This window comes from Haliotis rufescens, unplaced genomic scaffold, assembly GCF_023055435.1.
Source record: "Haliotis rufescens isolate VD_foot unplaced genomic scaffold, xgHalRufe1.0.p SCAF_11, whole genome shotgun sequence".
Taxonomy (NCBI): Eukaryota; Metazoa; Mollusca; class Gastropoda; order Lepetellida; family Haliotidae; genus Haliotis; species Haliotis rufescens.
Genome location: NW_025963791.1, coordinates 4,192,559 through 4,208,113, shown reverse-complemented (window position 1 = coordinate 4,208,113; position 15,555 = coordinate 4,192,559). Strand labels below are relative to the sequence as shown.

The window sequence follows — 15,555 nt, the reverse complement described above, 5'->3', positions numbered from 1 at the left end:
AGGGAAAAACAACCTGACACTTTCGATGGTAAAACTAGTGACTGGCAGGATTACATGGTGCATTTTGAGCAGGTCACCAACTGGAATGGTTGGAATGAGCAGGAGAAGGCTCAACAGCTCTCAATGAGTTTACGGGGGGCAGCTCAAAAGATGCTAAGCAGTTTAACCTTTGGGCAGTTGGGTGATTATAATGCCATCAGAAATGTCCTTCAACAAAGGTTTAATCCCAGGGAAAGGAGTGTTGCCTATCGATGTGAGTTTCGAAACAGGAGGCAAGAAAAAGATGAATCAGTCACTGATTATGGTTATCAATTGCGTAGGCTAGCCCTTTTGGCTTACCCGGAAGTGCCATACATGGCTCTAGAGATGCAGATCATAGACCAATTTGTCAATGGGCTAACCTCATTTGAAATGAAAAAGAAAGTGACCTTTAGCCATCCACACACTCTGGATGAGGCCATTTCTTCCGCACTAGAATACGAAGCAATGGAAGGCAATAGGGCTAGAAAACCTGTAGAAGGGAAAGTTAGTGTTGTTCAAAGCTCACCTGATCAAGAACATAGGGAAAAAAGGAACAGTGAGGTAGGACTAGGTGACATTTTGAAACTGATAGAAGAGAAGTTTAAAACTCTCGAGGGTTCGAATGGTCAGTCTAGGCTCAGACAAAAAGGTTGTTTCTATTGTCAGGAGAAAGACCACTTTAGGGACTATTGTCCAAAACTGCTGGCGAAATTAACTAAGAACTTAGCACTAACAGAGCAGACCGAAGGTAGATCGGAAAACATATAGAGGCTGAAGTAGAGGCCGTTGCTTCAGCCACTTGTCAGTCGATAAAGAGGCCATGTGCTGAGTTAGAGGTTGTGAGCCAAGTGGAGCAAGTTCCACTCCTACCAAATATTAGTATTACAACAGAAGTTTCTTCAGTTGATCAGGAAAAAGTACCTATTAGTCTTCGGAATGTGCAGGGCGATCCTAATTGCCTGTATATGGATATCCTTTTGAACAAAGGCTATTGTAGTACTTTGATTGATACAGGTTCACCTATTTCTCTACTTTCTCATGCTGACTTTAGAAGGTTGGGGTTCGGGGACTCGTTGCTCGTCCAAACGAACATCAACCTCACTACTGCTAATGGAAAGGATATAGATGTCAAGGGGCAGTTTATGGTTCAGTTTAGCTCGGGACGTTCAAGTTTTGAACAGAGTTTTGTGGTTGCTGACCTTGACAAGTTATCTGGAATCCTGGGCATGGGCTTTTTGGAGAAATATAGGGGAGAAATCAAAATTGTTAAGCAGGAATTGAAAACCTGCAAAGGCAAGATTAAACTGCACAAACTGAAGACTTACAACTGTTCGCGAGTTAGAGTGACAGAAAGAACCAAAATCCCAGCCCATTCCGAGAAAATGATATTTTGTAAAGCTGATACCGGTGTAATTGAACCTAATAAGTACTGGCGGAATAAGGGTCTTTTTGTCGCAAGGAGTTTGGTTCGGTCAGACAGAGAGCACTTGGTGATATCGGTACTGAATTTTAGTGGAAAAGGGGTGAACTTGGAACCAGATGGTGAAGACGGCCATCCCGGGTCCCAGATCCAAAGAGCTTCTAAGGGATCTGGAATCAATACAGGTGACCTGAAAGTTTGACCTGATAGTTTGACAGGGGAGAATTGTATTGTATAGACTGAAAAGGGCAGTATTATCATTATACAATAACTAGTCAAGGCTCTGGATATGAAATATATGTATCACAACACTTTGTTCAAAATGTAATTATCAAAATTCACTTCAAAGTAAAATCGTTTGAATGGATTCCAATTTTGACACAAGCCCTACAAAAATACAAATTATTTTCAAATTCAATTTTTATGCGTGATGTACAAGACAACAAAGTGTTGATCCATAATAGTTTGATATCTAACTAAAGTTGAGATGTGAAATGTGTTTGTGAAATGATACATATCAATACAGCTTACCTTAGAATTGGTGTCTTTGAGTTGGATGTCACTATGAACAGATGCATTGGTTAATCATATCCCAGAACATGGCCCATGGCAACAAGCTTGTTGAAACCTTGTTGCTTAAACAATAGGGATTGTCAAAACACAGCATACATCATATGAGATAAGTGCTATGACAAAGCAGCAGCATGAAGCTAAATATTGTTTGTTTCTAGTGTGTCTCAAGGCACAATGATTTTTCTATTTGCTCTTTGACGCTGCACTCAGCAATATTCTAGCAATATGACAGCAGTCTGTCATTAATTGAGTCTGGACCAGACATCATGAGCATCGATGTATTCAATTTGGATATTCTGCCCACCCGATCCCATTACTTGCCACTTATGACAAGCATGGGTTGCTGAAGGCTATTCTAACCCGGATCTTGACAGGTTGACACTCATGAAGATGTTAAGGTGTACGCTTTGGGATGTAGTGTCACCTGAAGATCCGGGGTAAAATAGATCTTCAGCAGCCCCTTGCTTGTTGTAAAAAGCGACTATGCTATACTAGTCTTAAGAGGCAATTAATGGGATATTGTGGTCAGACTCGCTGACTTGGTTGATGCATGTGTAGAAATATTGAAATTTCCTCTGATTATGTAGGATAGATGGTAGCATTTACGTGGTTAATAGCTCCTTACCGATATGTAGTTCGCTTGGGACAGCGCGTTTCAGATCTTGCCCCACGTGCGGGCACGTGCGTTTGTCGGCTGCATGCCGATTTAGTGTTTACAGTCGTGGGTCGTATGGTAAGAGCGCTCCGATTGGTTGGTGACAGACTGGATTAGCCAGTGGCTGCACTGTTTAGACGTGTTGACCCAGAGGTTACGTGTCCTTGCGAGTATATAAGAGATAGGCACGAATGCTCTCATTGTATTGCATGATTGGGAAGATCATTACAGATGAGGGAGATCACACCAAATTACTGTGTTCGGAGGTCGAACATTTCCCCAATCCCTAGTGATTTTAGGCAATAAAGATCTAAATTCTGTGGCAACTTTAGAATTACTGGGTAAATTGTTAGAAAGCTGGGTTGGACGGGTGGATTTAAGCAGGAAATAATGTCAGCTATGTGATGTAGCTACATAGACCAATTGTGTTTGGAGGTTTGAAAGGGTGGTTTGTTTTCATAGACTGTGTTAAGGATGTTGTAGGGATTAAAGTGGGTTAGTGAGGGGTTTGCTTTAGGCTGCTGTTGAGTTTTATTTTGAGGGTATAAGTAGGATTTTTGATTAGGATTGATTGATTGATTGATTGATTTGTAATTGTTGTTGAGTTCGTATTTATATTTTGATACAGTTGGTTTTTTTTCGTTTTGTTTATTTTTCTGTAATAAACCTTTGAAACTTGATTATATTTTGTTGTGAATCACCTCCCTACATCCAACGAACTGAGGTTATAAAGGACAGACAGAGGGACCATAGACACTTTATTTTAGTATTTTCGGCATTAATATCTTCAGAATAAAAGAAACACAACGCAAAGTCATGGTGTCTTAAAGTGGCCAAAGTCTGTCCTGTTACATTTTTGGTGCCGAGACCAGGATGTAGTGGTATTGGTGATTTATACTGAAATTAATTAATTGAAATTAAATTAGGGATATTAGTTTAAAAAGGATAGTTTGTTAAAATGAATGCAAGTGAACAGGGTTTTGACTTGTTTAACTTCAGTTTCTTGTCACCTCCCTCTGAAGATAGTTTTCATGGTCTTCCATCTAGACCAGGAGTATTTACTTCTACCCCTAGACCGAGTGGATTTACACCAGGGTCGCAAACATTGATAGATGTAGGGATGAATGCATCCAGTGCAAACATGTTCCCACAATCAAACTCAGGTTATCCCTCTTTTTGGGACCAGAATGTGATTATACCTAGGGATGTGAGTACTCAAGCAGTAGACCACAGCAGAAGGTCTGTTAGATTTGATATACCAGTAGATGTTAGTGAGGGTGATAGGTTACCATATAGAGTTAACCCCATTGTAGGAGGAAGCATTTATCCTTCTTCACAGAGCAATCGACAAGTAGATAGGTTGGATAGCACACTCTGTTCTGATTTCAGAGGAAGACATGGTAGGCCCAGAGAAGGAACCTCCTCACGTTTTCTTTCTGATGGCAATGAAAGAATACCCAGCAGAAATTTTAAAATGACTAGAAGGGAAAAACAACCTGACACTTTCGATGGTAAAACTAGTGACTGGCAGGATTACATGGTGCATTTTGAGCAGGTCACCAACTGGAATGGTTGGAATGAGCAGGAGAAGGCTCAACAGCTCTCAATGAGTTTACGGGGGGCAGCTCAAAAGATGCTAAGCAGTTTAACCTTTGGGCAGTTGGGTGATTATAATGCCATCAGAAATGTCCTTCAACAAAGGTTTAATCCCAGGGAAAGGAGTGTTGCCTATCGATGTGAGTTTCGAAACAGGAGGCAAGAAAAAGATGAATCAGTCACTGATTATGGTTATCAATTGCGTAGGCTAGCCCTTTTGGCTTACCCGGAAGTGCCATACATGGCTCTAGAGATGCAGATCATAGACCAATTTGTCAATGGGCTAACCTCATTTGAAATGAAAAAGAAAGTGACCTTTAGCCATCCACACACTCTGGATGAGGCCATTTCTTCCGCACTAGAATACGAAGCAATGGAAGGCAATAGGGCTAGAAAACCTGTAGAAGGGAAAGTTAGTGTTGTTCAAAGCTCACCTGATCAAGAACATAGGGAAAAAAGGAACAGTGAGGTAGGACTAGGTGACATTTTGAAACTGATAGAAGAGAAGTTTAAAACTCTCGAGGGTTCGAATGGTCAGTCTAGGCTCAGACAAAAAGGTTGTTTCTATTGTCAGGAGAAAGACCACTTTAGGGACTATTGTCCAAAACTGCTGGCGAAATTAACTAAGAACTTAGCACTAACAGAGCAGACCGAAGGTAGATCGGAAAACATATAGAGGCTGAAGTAGAGGCCGTTGCTTCAGCCACTTGTCAGTCGATAAAGAGGCCATGTGCTGAGTTAGAGGTTGTGAGCCAAGTGGGGCAAGTTCCACTCCTACCAAATATTAGTATTACAACAGAAGTTTCTTCAGTTGATCAGGAAAAAGTACCTATTAGTCTTCGGAATGTGCAGGGCGATCCTAATTGCCTGTATATGGATATCCTTTTGAACAAAGGCTATTGTAGTACTTTGATTGATACAGGTTCACCTATTTCTCTACTTTCTCATGCTGACTTTAGAAGGTTGGGGTTCGGGGACTCGTTGCTCGTCCAAACGAACATCAACCTCACTACTGCTAATGGAAAGGATATAGATGTCAAGGGGCAGTTTATGGTTCAGTTTAGCTCGGGACGTTCAAGTTTTGAACAGAGTTTTGTGGTTGCTGACCTTGACAAGTTATCTGGAATCCTGGGCATGGGCTTTTTGGAGAAATATAGGGGAGAAATCAAAATTGTTAAGCAGGAATTGAAAACCTGCAAAGGCAAGATTAAACTGCACAAACTGAAGACTTACAACTGTTCGCGAGTTAGAGTGACAGAAAGAACCAAAATCCCAGCCCATTCCGAGAAAATGATATTTTGTAAAGCTGATACCGGTGTAATTGAACCTAATAAGTACTGGCGGAATAAGGGTCTTTTTGTCGCAAGGAGTTTGGTTCGGTCAGACAGAGAGCACTTGGTGATATCGGTACTGAATTTTAGTGGAAAAGGGGTGAACTTGGAACCAGATGGTGAAGACGGCCATCCCGGGTCCCAGATCCAAAGAGCTTCTAAGGGATCTGGAATCAATACAGGTGACCTGAAAGTTTGACCTGATAGTTTGACAGGGGAGAATTGTATTGTATAGACTGAAAAGGGCAGTATTATCATTATACAATAACTAGTCAAGGCTCTGGATATGAAATATATGTATCACAACACTTTGTTCAAAATGTAATTATCAAAATTCACTTCAAAGTAAAATCGTTTGAATGGATTCCAATTTTGACACAAGCCCTACAAAAATACAAATTATTTTCAAATTCAATTTTTATGCGTGATGTACAAGACAACAAAGTGTTGATCCATAATAGTTTGATATCTAACTAAAGTTGAGATGTGAAATGTGTTTGTGAAATGATACATATCAATACAGCTTACCTTAGAATTGGTGTCTTTGAGTTGGATGTCACTATGAACAGATGCATTGGTTAATCATATCCCAGAACATGGCCCATGGCAACAAGCTTGTTGAAACCTTGTTGCTTAAACAATAGGGATTGTCAAAACACAGCATACATCATATGAGATAAGTGCTATGACAAAGCAGCAGCATGAAGCTAAATATTGTTTGTTTCTAGTGTGTCTCAAGGCACAATGATTTTTCTATTTGCTCTTTGACGCTGCACTCAGCAATATTCTAGCAATATGACAGCAGTCTGTCATTAATTGAGTCTGGACCAGACATCATGAGCATCGATGTATTCAATTTGGATATTCTGCCCACCCGATCCCATTACTTGCCACTTATGACAAGCATGGGTTGCTGAAGGCTATTCTAACCCGGATCTTGACAGGTTGACACTCATGAAGATGTTAAGGTGTACGCTTTGGGATGTAGTGTCACCTGAAGATCCGGGGTAAAATAGATCTTCAGCAGCCCCTTGCTTGTTGTAAAAAGCGACTATGCTATACTAGTCTTAAGAGGCAATTAATGGGATATTGTGGTCAGACTCGCTGACTTGGTTGATGCATGTGTAGAAATATTGAAATTTCCTCTGATTATGTAGGATAGATGGTAGCATTTACGTGGTTAATAGCTCCTTACCGATATGTAGTTCGCTTGGGACAGCGCGTTTCAGATCTTGCCCCACGTGCGGGCACGTGCGTTTGTCGGCTGCATGCCGATTTAGTGTTTACAGTCGTGGGTCGTATGGTAAGAGCGCTCCGATTGGTTGGTGACAGACTGGATTAGCCAGTGGCTGCACTGTTTAGACGTGTTGACCCAGAGGTTACGTGTCCTTGCGAGTATATAAGAGATAGGCACGAATGCTCTCATTGTATTGCATGATTGGGAAGATCATTACAGATGAGGGAGATCACACCAAATTACTGTGTTCGGAGGTCGAACATTTCCCCAATCCCTAGTGATTTTAGGCAATAAAGATCTAAATTCTGTGGCAACTTTAGAATTACTGGGTAAATTGTTAGAAAGCTGGGTTGGACGGGTGGATTTAAGCAGGAAATAATGTCAGCTATGTGATGTAGCTACATAGACCAATTGTGTTTGGAGGTTTGAAAGGGTGGTTTGTTTTCATAGACTGTGTTAAGGATGTTGTAGGGATTAAAGTGGGTTAGTGAGGGGTTTGCTTTAGGCTGCTGTTGAGTTTTATTTTGAGGGTATAAGTAGGATTTTTGATTAGGATTGATTGATTGATTGATTGATTTGTAATTGTTGTTGAGTTCGTATTTATATTTTGATACAGTTGGTTTTTTTTCGTTTTGTTTATTTTTCTGTAATAAACCTTTGAAACTTGATTATATTTTGTTGTGAATCACCTCCCTACATCCAACGAACTGAGGTTATAAAGGACAGACAGAGGGACCATAGACACTTTATTTTAGTATTTTCGGCATTAATATCTTCAGAATAAAAGAAACACAACGCAAAGTCATGGTGTCTTAAAGTGGCCAAAGTCTGTCCTGTTACATTTTTGGTGCCGAGACCAGGATGTAGTGGTATTGGTGATTTATACTGAAATTAATTAATTGAAATTAAATTAGGGATATTAGTTTAAAAAGGATAGTTTGTTAAAATGAATGCAAGTGAACAGGGTTTTGACTTGTTTAACTTCAGTTTCTTGTCACCTCCCTCTGAAGATAGTTTTCATGGTCTTCCATCTAGACCAGGAGTATTTACTTCTACCCCTAGACCGAGTGGATTTACACCAGGGTCGCAAACATTGATAGATGTAGGGATGAATGCATCCAGTGCAAACATGTTCCCACAATCAAACTCAGGTTATCCCTCTTTTTGGGACCAGAATGTGATTATACCTAGGGATGTGAGTACTCAAGCAGTAGACCACAGCAGAAGGTCTGTTAGATTTGATATACCAGTAGATGTTAGTGAGGGTGATAGGTTACCATATAGAGTTAACCCCATTGTAGGAGGAAGCATTTATCCTTCTTCACAGAGCAATCGACAAGTAGATAGGTTGGATAGCACACTCTGTTCTGATTTCAGAGGAAGACATGGTAGGCCCAGAGAAGGAACCTCCTCACGTTTTCTTTCTGATGGCAATGAAAGAATACCCAGCAGAAATTTTAAAATGACTAGAAGGGAAAAACAACCTGACACTTTCGATGGTAAAACTAGTGACTGGCAGGATTACATGGTGCATTTTGAGCAGGTCACCAACTGGAATGGTTGGAATGAGCAGGAGAAGGCTCAACAGCTCTCAATGAGTTTACGGGGGGCAGCTCAAAAGATGCTAAGCAGTTTAACCTTTGGGCAGTTGGGTGATTATAATGCCATCAGAAATGTCCTTCAACAAAGGTTTAATCCCAGGGAAAGGAGTGTTGCCTATCGATGTGAGTTTCGAAACAGGAGGCAAGAAAAAGATGAATCAGTCACTGATTATGGTTATCAATTGCGTAGGCTAGCCCTTTTGGCTTACCCGGAAGTGCCATACATGGCTCTAGAGATGCAGATCATAGACCAATTTGTCAATGGGCTAACCTCATTTGAAATGAAAAAGAAAGTGACCTTTAGCCATCCACACACTCTGGATGAGGCCATTTCTTCCGCACTAGAATACGAAGCAATGGAAGGCAATAGGGCTAGAAAACCTGTAGAAGGGAAAGTTAGTGTTGTTCAAAGCTCACCTGATCAAGAACATAGGGAAAAAAGGAACAGTGAGGTAGGACTAGGTGACATTTTGAAACTGATAGAAGAGAAGTTTAAAACTCTCGAGGGTTCGAATGGTCAGTCTAGGCTCAGACAAAAAGGTTGTTTCTATTGTCAGGAGAAAGACCACTTTAGGGACTATTGTCCAAAACTGCTGGCGAAATTAACTAAGAACTTAGCACTAACAGAGCAGACCGAAGGTAGATCGGAAAACATATAGAGGCTGAAGTAGAGGCCGTTGCTTCAGCCACTTGTCAGTCGATAAAGAGGCCATGTGCTGAGTTAGAGGTTGTGAGCCAAGTGGGGCAAGTTCCACTCCTACCAAATATTAGTATTACAACAGAAGTTTCTTCAGTTGATCAGGAAAAAGTACCTATTAGTCTTCGGAATGTGCAGGGCGATCCTAATTGCCTGTATATGGATATCCTTTTGAACAAAGGCTATTGTAGTACTTTGATTGATACAGGTTCACCTATTTCTCTACTTTCTCATGCTGACTTTAGAAGGTTGGGGTTCGGGGACTCGTTGCTCGTCCAAACGAACATCAACCTCACTACTGCTAATGGAAAGGATATAGATGTCAAGGGGCAGTTTATGGTTCAGTTTAGCTCGGGACGTTCAAGTTTTGAACAGAGTTTTGTGGTTGCTGACCTTGACAAGTTATCTGGAATCCTGGGCATGGGCTTTTTGGAGAAATATAGGGGAGAAATCAAAATTGTTAAGCAGGAATTGAAAACCTGCAAAGGCAAGATTAAACTGCACAAACTGAAGACTTACAACTGTTCGCGAGTTAGAGTGACAGAAAGAACCAAAATCCCAGCCCATTCCGAGAAAATGATATTTTGTAAAGCTGATACCGGTGTAATTGAACCTAATAAGTACTGGCGGAATAAGGGTCTTTTTGTCGCAAGGAGTTTGGTTCGGTCAGACAGAGAGCACTTGGTGATATCGGTACTGAATTTTAGTGGAAAAGGGGTGAACTTGGAACCATTATCAGTTATGGGCACAGTGAATGCTGTAGATCAGATAGTGGAAGACTTACCTGTAAGTAAGGGAACCTATACCGAAAACAATCTTCCTGAGCACTTGCAAACCTTAGTTGAGGCTAGTTCAGCTGATCTCTCAACGGAACAAAAACAGTCTGTGGCAAAGTTAGTTGGTGAGTTCCATGAGGTCTTTGCTGACATAGATGGGTGCATTGGTCAGACTGACTTGGTGACCCATAAGATAGACACTGGGGAGGCCCATCCAATAAAGTTACCAGCTCGTAGATTACCAAGTGCTAGCAAAGTTGTAGTGGAGGAAGAGGTTGACAAAATGTTAAAACAGGGTATTGTAGAACCAAGTGACAGTCCCTGGTCAGCTCCTGTGTGTCTGGTTACTAAAAAGGATGGCAGTATTCATTTCTGTATTGATTTTAGAAAGCTGAATTTCGTAACTATACGAGATGCTTATCCGCTACCTCGGATTGATGATACACTTGAGAATCTTAGTGGGGCTCAATGATTCAGTACTTTGGACCTTGCTAGTGGATACTGGCAGGTAGAAATGGATAAAAAGGACAAATCAAAAACAGCTTTCACCACTCATTTGGGGCTTTTTCACTTTAACGTGATGCCATTTGGACTTACAAATGCCCCAGCTACGTTCGAAAGACTAATGGACAGAGTACTCGGTACACTCAAGTGGAAAAGATGTTTGTGCTATTTGGATGACATTATTGTCTTTTGGTCAGATTTTGCCGGAGCATTAGAAAATCTTAGACTGGTGTTTACACAATTGAAATTAGCCAAATTGAAATTAAAACCACAAAAATGTGTGCTTTTTCAAAAAGAAGTAGCTTTTTTGGGGCATGTCGTATCCAAGGATGGTATCCAATGTAACACTGAGAAAACAAAAGCCATTGAATCATGGCCAAGACCTGTAAATAGGTCTGAGGTTCGTAGTTTCTTAGGGTTAGTTGGTTACTATCGTCATTTCGTCCAGGACTTTGCAAACATTGCTGCGCCACTCACAAGGTTGATCCGGAAACATGTTTGATTTAAGTGGGATGAGGATTGTGAACATGCTTTTCAAAAGCTGAAACAAAACTTGGTTACTGCTCCCATACTAGCTTTCCCCCAAGATGAAGGTCAGTTCGTGTTAGATACCGATGCCAGTGCTTATGGCATTGGAGCTGTGTTGTCACAGGTTCAGATTGATGGACAAGAAAGGGTACTTGCATATGCTAGTAAAACTCTGAATCAAGCTCAACAAAACTATTGTACCACTAAGCGTGAACTTCTGGCCGTTGTCACTTTCTTAAAGCAATTTAGACATTTCCTATACGGACGTAGGTTCTTGCTTAGAACTGATCATGCGCCACTCATCTGGCTTAAAAATTTCAAAGATCCAGAGGGAATGCTAGCACGTTGGTTAAGTGTCATTGAGACTTACAATATGGATATTCAGTATAGGTCTGGTACAAAGCATAAAAATGCAGATGCGTTGTCAATGTAAAAACACAACTTGTATTGACTGCAGGGAGGAATCCTCTGCTGTGTTCTCTGATTCAGCCGGATTTGATCAGTCTGTTTTGAATTGGGAGGTACAAGTTGGGAGGCATGAACGGGAAACCCAGACGATCAATCCTATTGCAATACCTACAAGTAGGAATATAGGCAATTCTGAAAACACATCTAATTGGCTACCCATTTGGACTAAAGACGAGTTACTCAAAATGCAGCAAGACGATCCTAGTATCGGTCCTATTCTGAATAGATTAAAGGCATCAGCTGACAAACCATTAAAAACTGACATAGTTGATCTGAACTCTGATGCCAAGTGTCTTTGGGGTCAGTGGGATTCACTCACACTTCAAAATCAATTACTGTATAGGAAAAGTTCTTTGCATGTAGGTGGAGAGCTTTTGCAACTTATTGCACCAGAAGCTATCAGGGAAGAAGTTTTCAGTCATTTACATACTAAACGTACAGCAGGACATTTTGGCAGAGATAAAACTCAGCAGTCAATCAAACGTAGATTCTATTGGCCAGGCATGTCCGATTCAATTCGTCGCTGGTGTAAATTATGCCAGTATTGTGCACATTGCAAACCAGGTCAAGGAAAGGGAAAGTCCTCACTGAAACAATTTAAAATTTGTGCTCCCATGGAGTGTATGGCCGTGGATATTTTGGGTCCTTTTCCGATAACTAGGAATGGAAATGAATACATCATAGTCTTGGGTGATTACTACACTAAATGGAAAGAGGCTTTTGCTGTTCCAAATCACAAAGCTATTACCGTTGCTGACAAGTTAGTGACTGAGGTATTTTGTAGATTTGGTTGTCCTCGACAACTCCACACGGATCAAGGCCGTGAGTTTGAATCTACCTTATTTACAGAGGTTTGTAGACTGTTGAGTATAACTAAAACCCGTACTACACCATATCATCCTCAGTCGGATGGTCTTGTTGAACGCTTTAATAGGACTCTTCGGCAAATGCTTTCTATTTATACGCACTAAGAACCATTAGATTGGGATGACCACTTACCATACCTCCTAATGGCCTACCGAGCTAGTGTTCATTCAAGTACTCACTGCTCTCCAAATCTACTTATGTTAGGGCGGGAAATTCAACTTCCTTTGGATGTCATGGTGGGAAGTCCGCCAAATGTCACTCCAGATTTATGTCCAGTAGCATATGTAGAATGGTTGCGCAGAGTCATGCAGGAAAATTTTGAATTTGCAAATGAACATTTAGGAAACGCAGCTAAAACCCAGAAACGAAACTATGACATTAATCTCAAACATAGGGAATTTGAAGTAGGCTCGCAAGTCTGGCGGTGGTATCCCCCAACAGCTGGGTGGAAGCTTGGCTTGGGTTGGACTGGACCTTATTTTGTTCGGGAGAAAGTATCTCCTCTCGCCTACAAAATACAGAGAGATAATAAAACAACCTGCATCATTGTTCATGTTGATCACTTAAAACCCCTGGAAGTTGATGAGTCTGCCAGTGTTGCAAAGGAATCTGAAACAGAATCTGTTAGTGAATTAAATAATGAATATGGGGTGGATTCTTTAGGTGATTTAATAGATAATATGGGATCTAGTCCACCTGCTTCGGCAACACCTGTTAGAACTAGAAGGGGAAGAATTGTGAAACCTCGAGACCGTTATTCTCCCTAGGAAACCTGATTATGTTTTTAATTGCACAGACCCTGAGGGTAGAACCATAGGCATTTTTATTTTTGTTTGTTAAAGAAATGGAGATAGAAATAGAAGTAGACGCGATGGAAAGAAGGGACTTCGAACTGAAGACGTTGAGGCAGGACTGGGAAAAAGGGGGGATGAAGTGCCCTTTCACGGGATATGACAACGCACAATATTCCCGCTTTGGCCGCTTACTGGACCACTGGGCCCGTTTCCATAATAAATATGTAACTTTATCCCGGTGCGATCAATGTGGGAAACTGTACAAAAAGAGAACTCATGCCAAGGCCCATGTAAAGATACATCGGCCGGTGGCCAGCATCACCTCGGAGGAGAGGCCCAACCACGAATATAGGGACCCTGAGGATGTTTTGCCCCCTAGGCCCCCTAGACACGACACCCAGATCCATGAAGAGGCGCGGCTTCAAGCTCAAGAAGAAAGACGCCGGTGGCCTTCCTGACGGTGCAGTCGGGAGGAACAAGACCTCAGCGACTTGAAATATTTGTTCATTGATGCCGATTCTGAGTAAACCCTCAGTGTTTTGATTTCTATTCATTAATTTGTTGTAATTACACAAATGATTTTGTTTATTCAGTTAGTCAGTCAACCTATTAAAAAGGGGAATATTTTGGAATATTTGTTTTAATGATCGGAAATTTTAGACAAAGTAAGAGTTACTTTGTTCTTAGGGGGGAGGAATGTAGAAATATTGAAATTTCCTCTGATTATGTAGGATAGATGGTAGCATATTCGTGGTTAATAGCTCCTTACCGATATGTAGTTCGCTTGGGACAGCACGTTTCAGATCTTGCCCCACTTGCGGGCATGTGCGTTTGTCGGCTGCATGCCGATTTAGTGTTTACAGTCGTGGGTCGTATGGTAAGAGCGCTCCGATTGGTTGGTGACAGGCTGGATTAGCCAGTGGCTGCACCGTTTAGACGTGTTGACCCAGAGGTTACGTGTCCTTGCGAGTATATAAGAGATAGGCGCGAATGCTCTCATTGTCTTGCATGATTGGGAAGATCATTACAGATGAGGGAGACCACACCAAATTACCGTGTTCGGAGGACGAACAATTCCCCAATCCCTAGTGATTTTAGGCAATAAAGATCTAAATTCTGTGGCAACTTTAGAATTATTGGGTAAATTGTTAGAAAGCTGGGTTGGACGGGTGGATTTAAGCAGGAAATAATGTCAGCTATGTGATGTAGCTACATTGACCGATCGTGTTCGGAGGTCGAACATTTCCCCAATCCCTAGTGATTTTAGGCAATAAAGATCTAAATTATGTGGCAACTTAGAATTACTGGGTAAATTGTTAGAAAGCTGGGTTGGACGGGTGGATTTAAGCAGGAAATAATGTCAGCTATGTGATGTAGCTACATAGACCAATTGTGTTTGGAGGTTTGAAAGGGTGGTTTGTTTTCATAGACTGTGTTAAGGATGTTGTAGGGATTAAAGTGGGTTAGTGAGGGGTTTGCTTTAGGCTGCTTTTGAGTTTTATTTTGAGGGTATAAGTAGGATTTTTGATTAGGATTGATTGATTGATTGATTGATTTGTAATTGTTGTTGAGTTCGTATTTATATTTTGATACAGTTGGTTTTTTTTCGTTTTGTTTATTTTTCTGTAATAAACTGTTGAAACTTGATTATATTTTGTTGTGAATCACCTCCCTACATCCAACGAACTGAGGTTATAAAGGACAGACAGAGGGACCATAGACACTTTATTTTAGTATTTTCGGCATTAATATCTTCAGAATAAAAGAAACACAACGCAAAGTCATGGTGTCTTAAAGTGGCCAAAGTCTGTCCTGTTACACATGTCATCGTTTCCCAATTACGTGTATCGATGATGTCAATCACTGGATTGTCTGGTCCAGACTCAATTATTTACAGACTGACGTCGTATAGCTGGAATATTGCTGAGTGCGGCATTAAATAACCAACAAACAAATGTAGTGTCAAGAATAGGCCTTATTTGAAGATATTTGAAGCAGTAATCATGTTCATGTAGTCATCAGTTTCAATGTGTTTGTCCAGTTTACTTGTGCGAAAAAATGGTGTCATATATTTGACATCATGTGGGAATTTTATTAAAAACATGTGACTAAAACAGTAATGCCTGATGGTACTGGGAACTTATTTAACATGTTAATTGTATAACCATCAACTGGCACTTTAATACAAATCATTTTGAACCCTGATATTGATGGTTACATGGTATTGTTTTCATACCTTCAGTATTGTTTCATTTATGTACATTTTTGATACATAATGACTCTCTACACTTGAAGATCTTGTTTAGAAAAGGTCTTCGGCAATCCATGCTTGACGTAAAAGGCGACCATGCTTGTCGTAAGTAGCGACTTACGGGATCGGATGGTCAGGCTTGCTGACTTGGTTGATGGATGTCATTGTATCCCATTTGCGTAAATGAGTGAAGCCGATTTCTGGCATTCCCCACTGGATTGTCTGGTCCAGAATAT

The 15,555-nt window shown here is 40.9% G+C and overlaps 1 protein-coding gene across 2 annotated transcripts in view; it reads left to right on the top strand.

The window, feature by feature from the left end:
* Positions 1-15,555, top strand: part of LOC124134323 (4-aminobutyrate aminotransferase, mitochondrial-like) — a 59,037-nt gene that overhangs the window by 21,788 nt on the left and 21,694 nt on the right. The window contains exon 1 of one of the 2 annotated variants that reach the window (XM_048392131.1): positions 5,694-5,778. The exons of the other annotated variant lie outside the window; for it this stretch is intronic. Coding sequence (XP_048248088.1) covers positions 5,713-5,778 — 66 coding nt within the window. The 5' untranslated portion in view covers positions 5,694-5,712. Of the gene's footprint in view, positions 1-5,693; positions 5,779-15,555 lie in introns of those variants that run through there. 2 annotated transcript variants of the gene reach the window in all.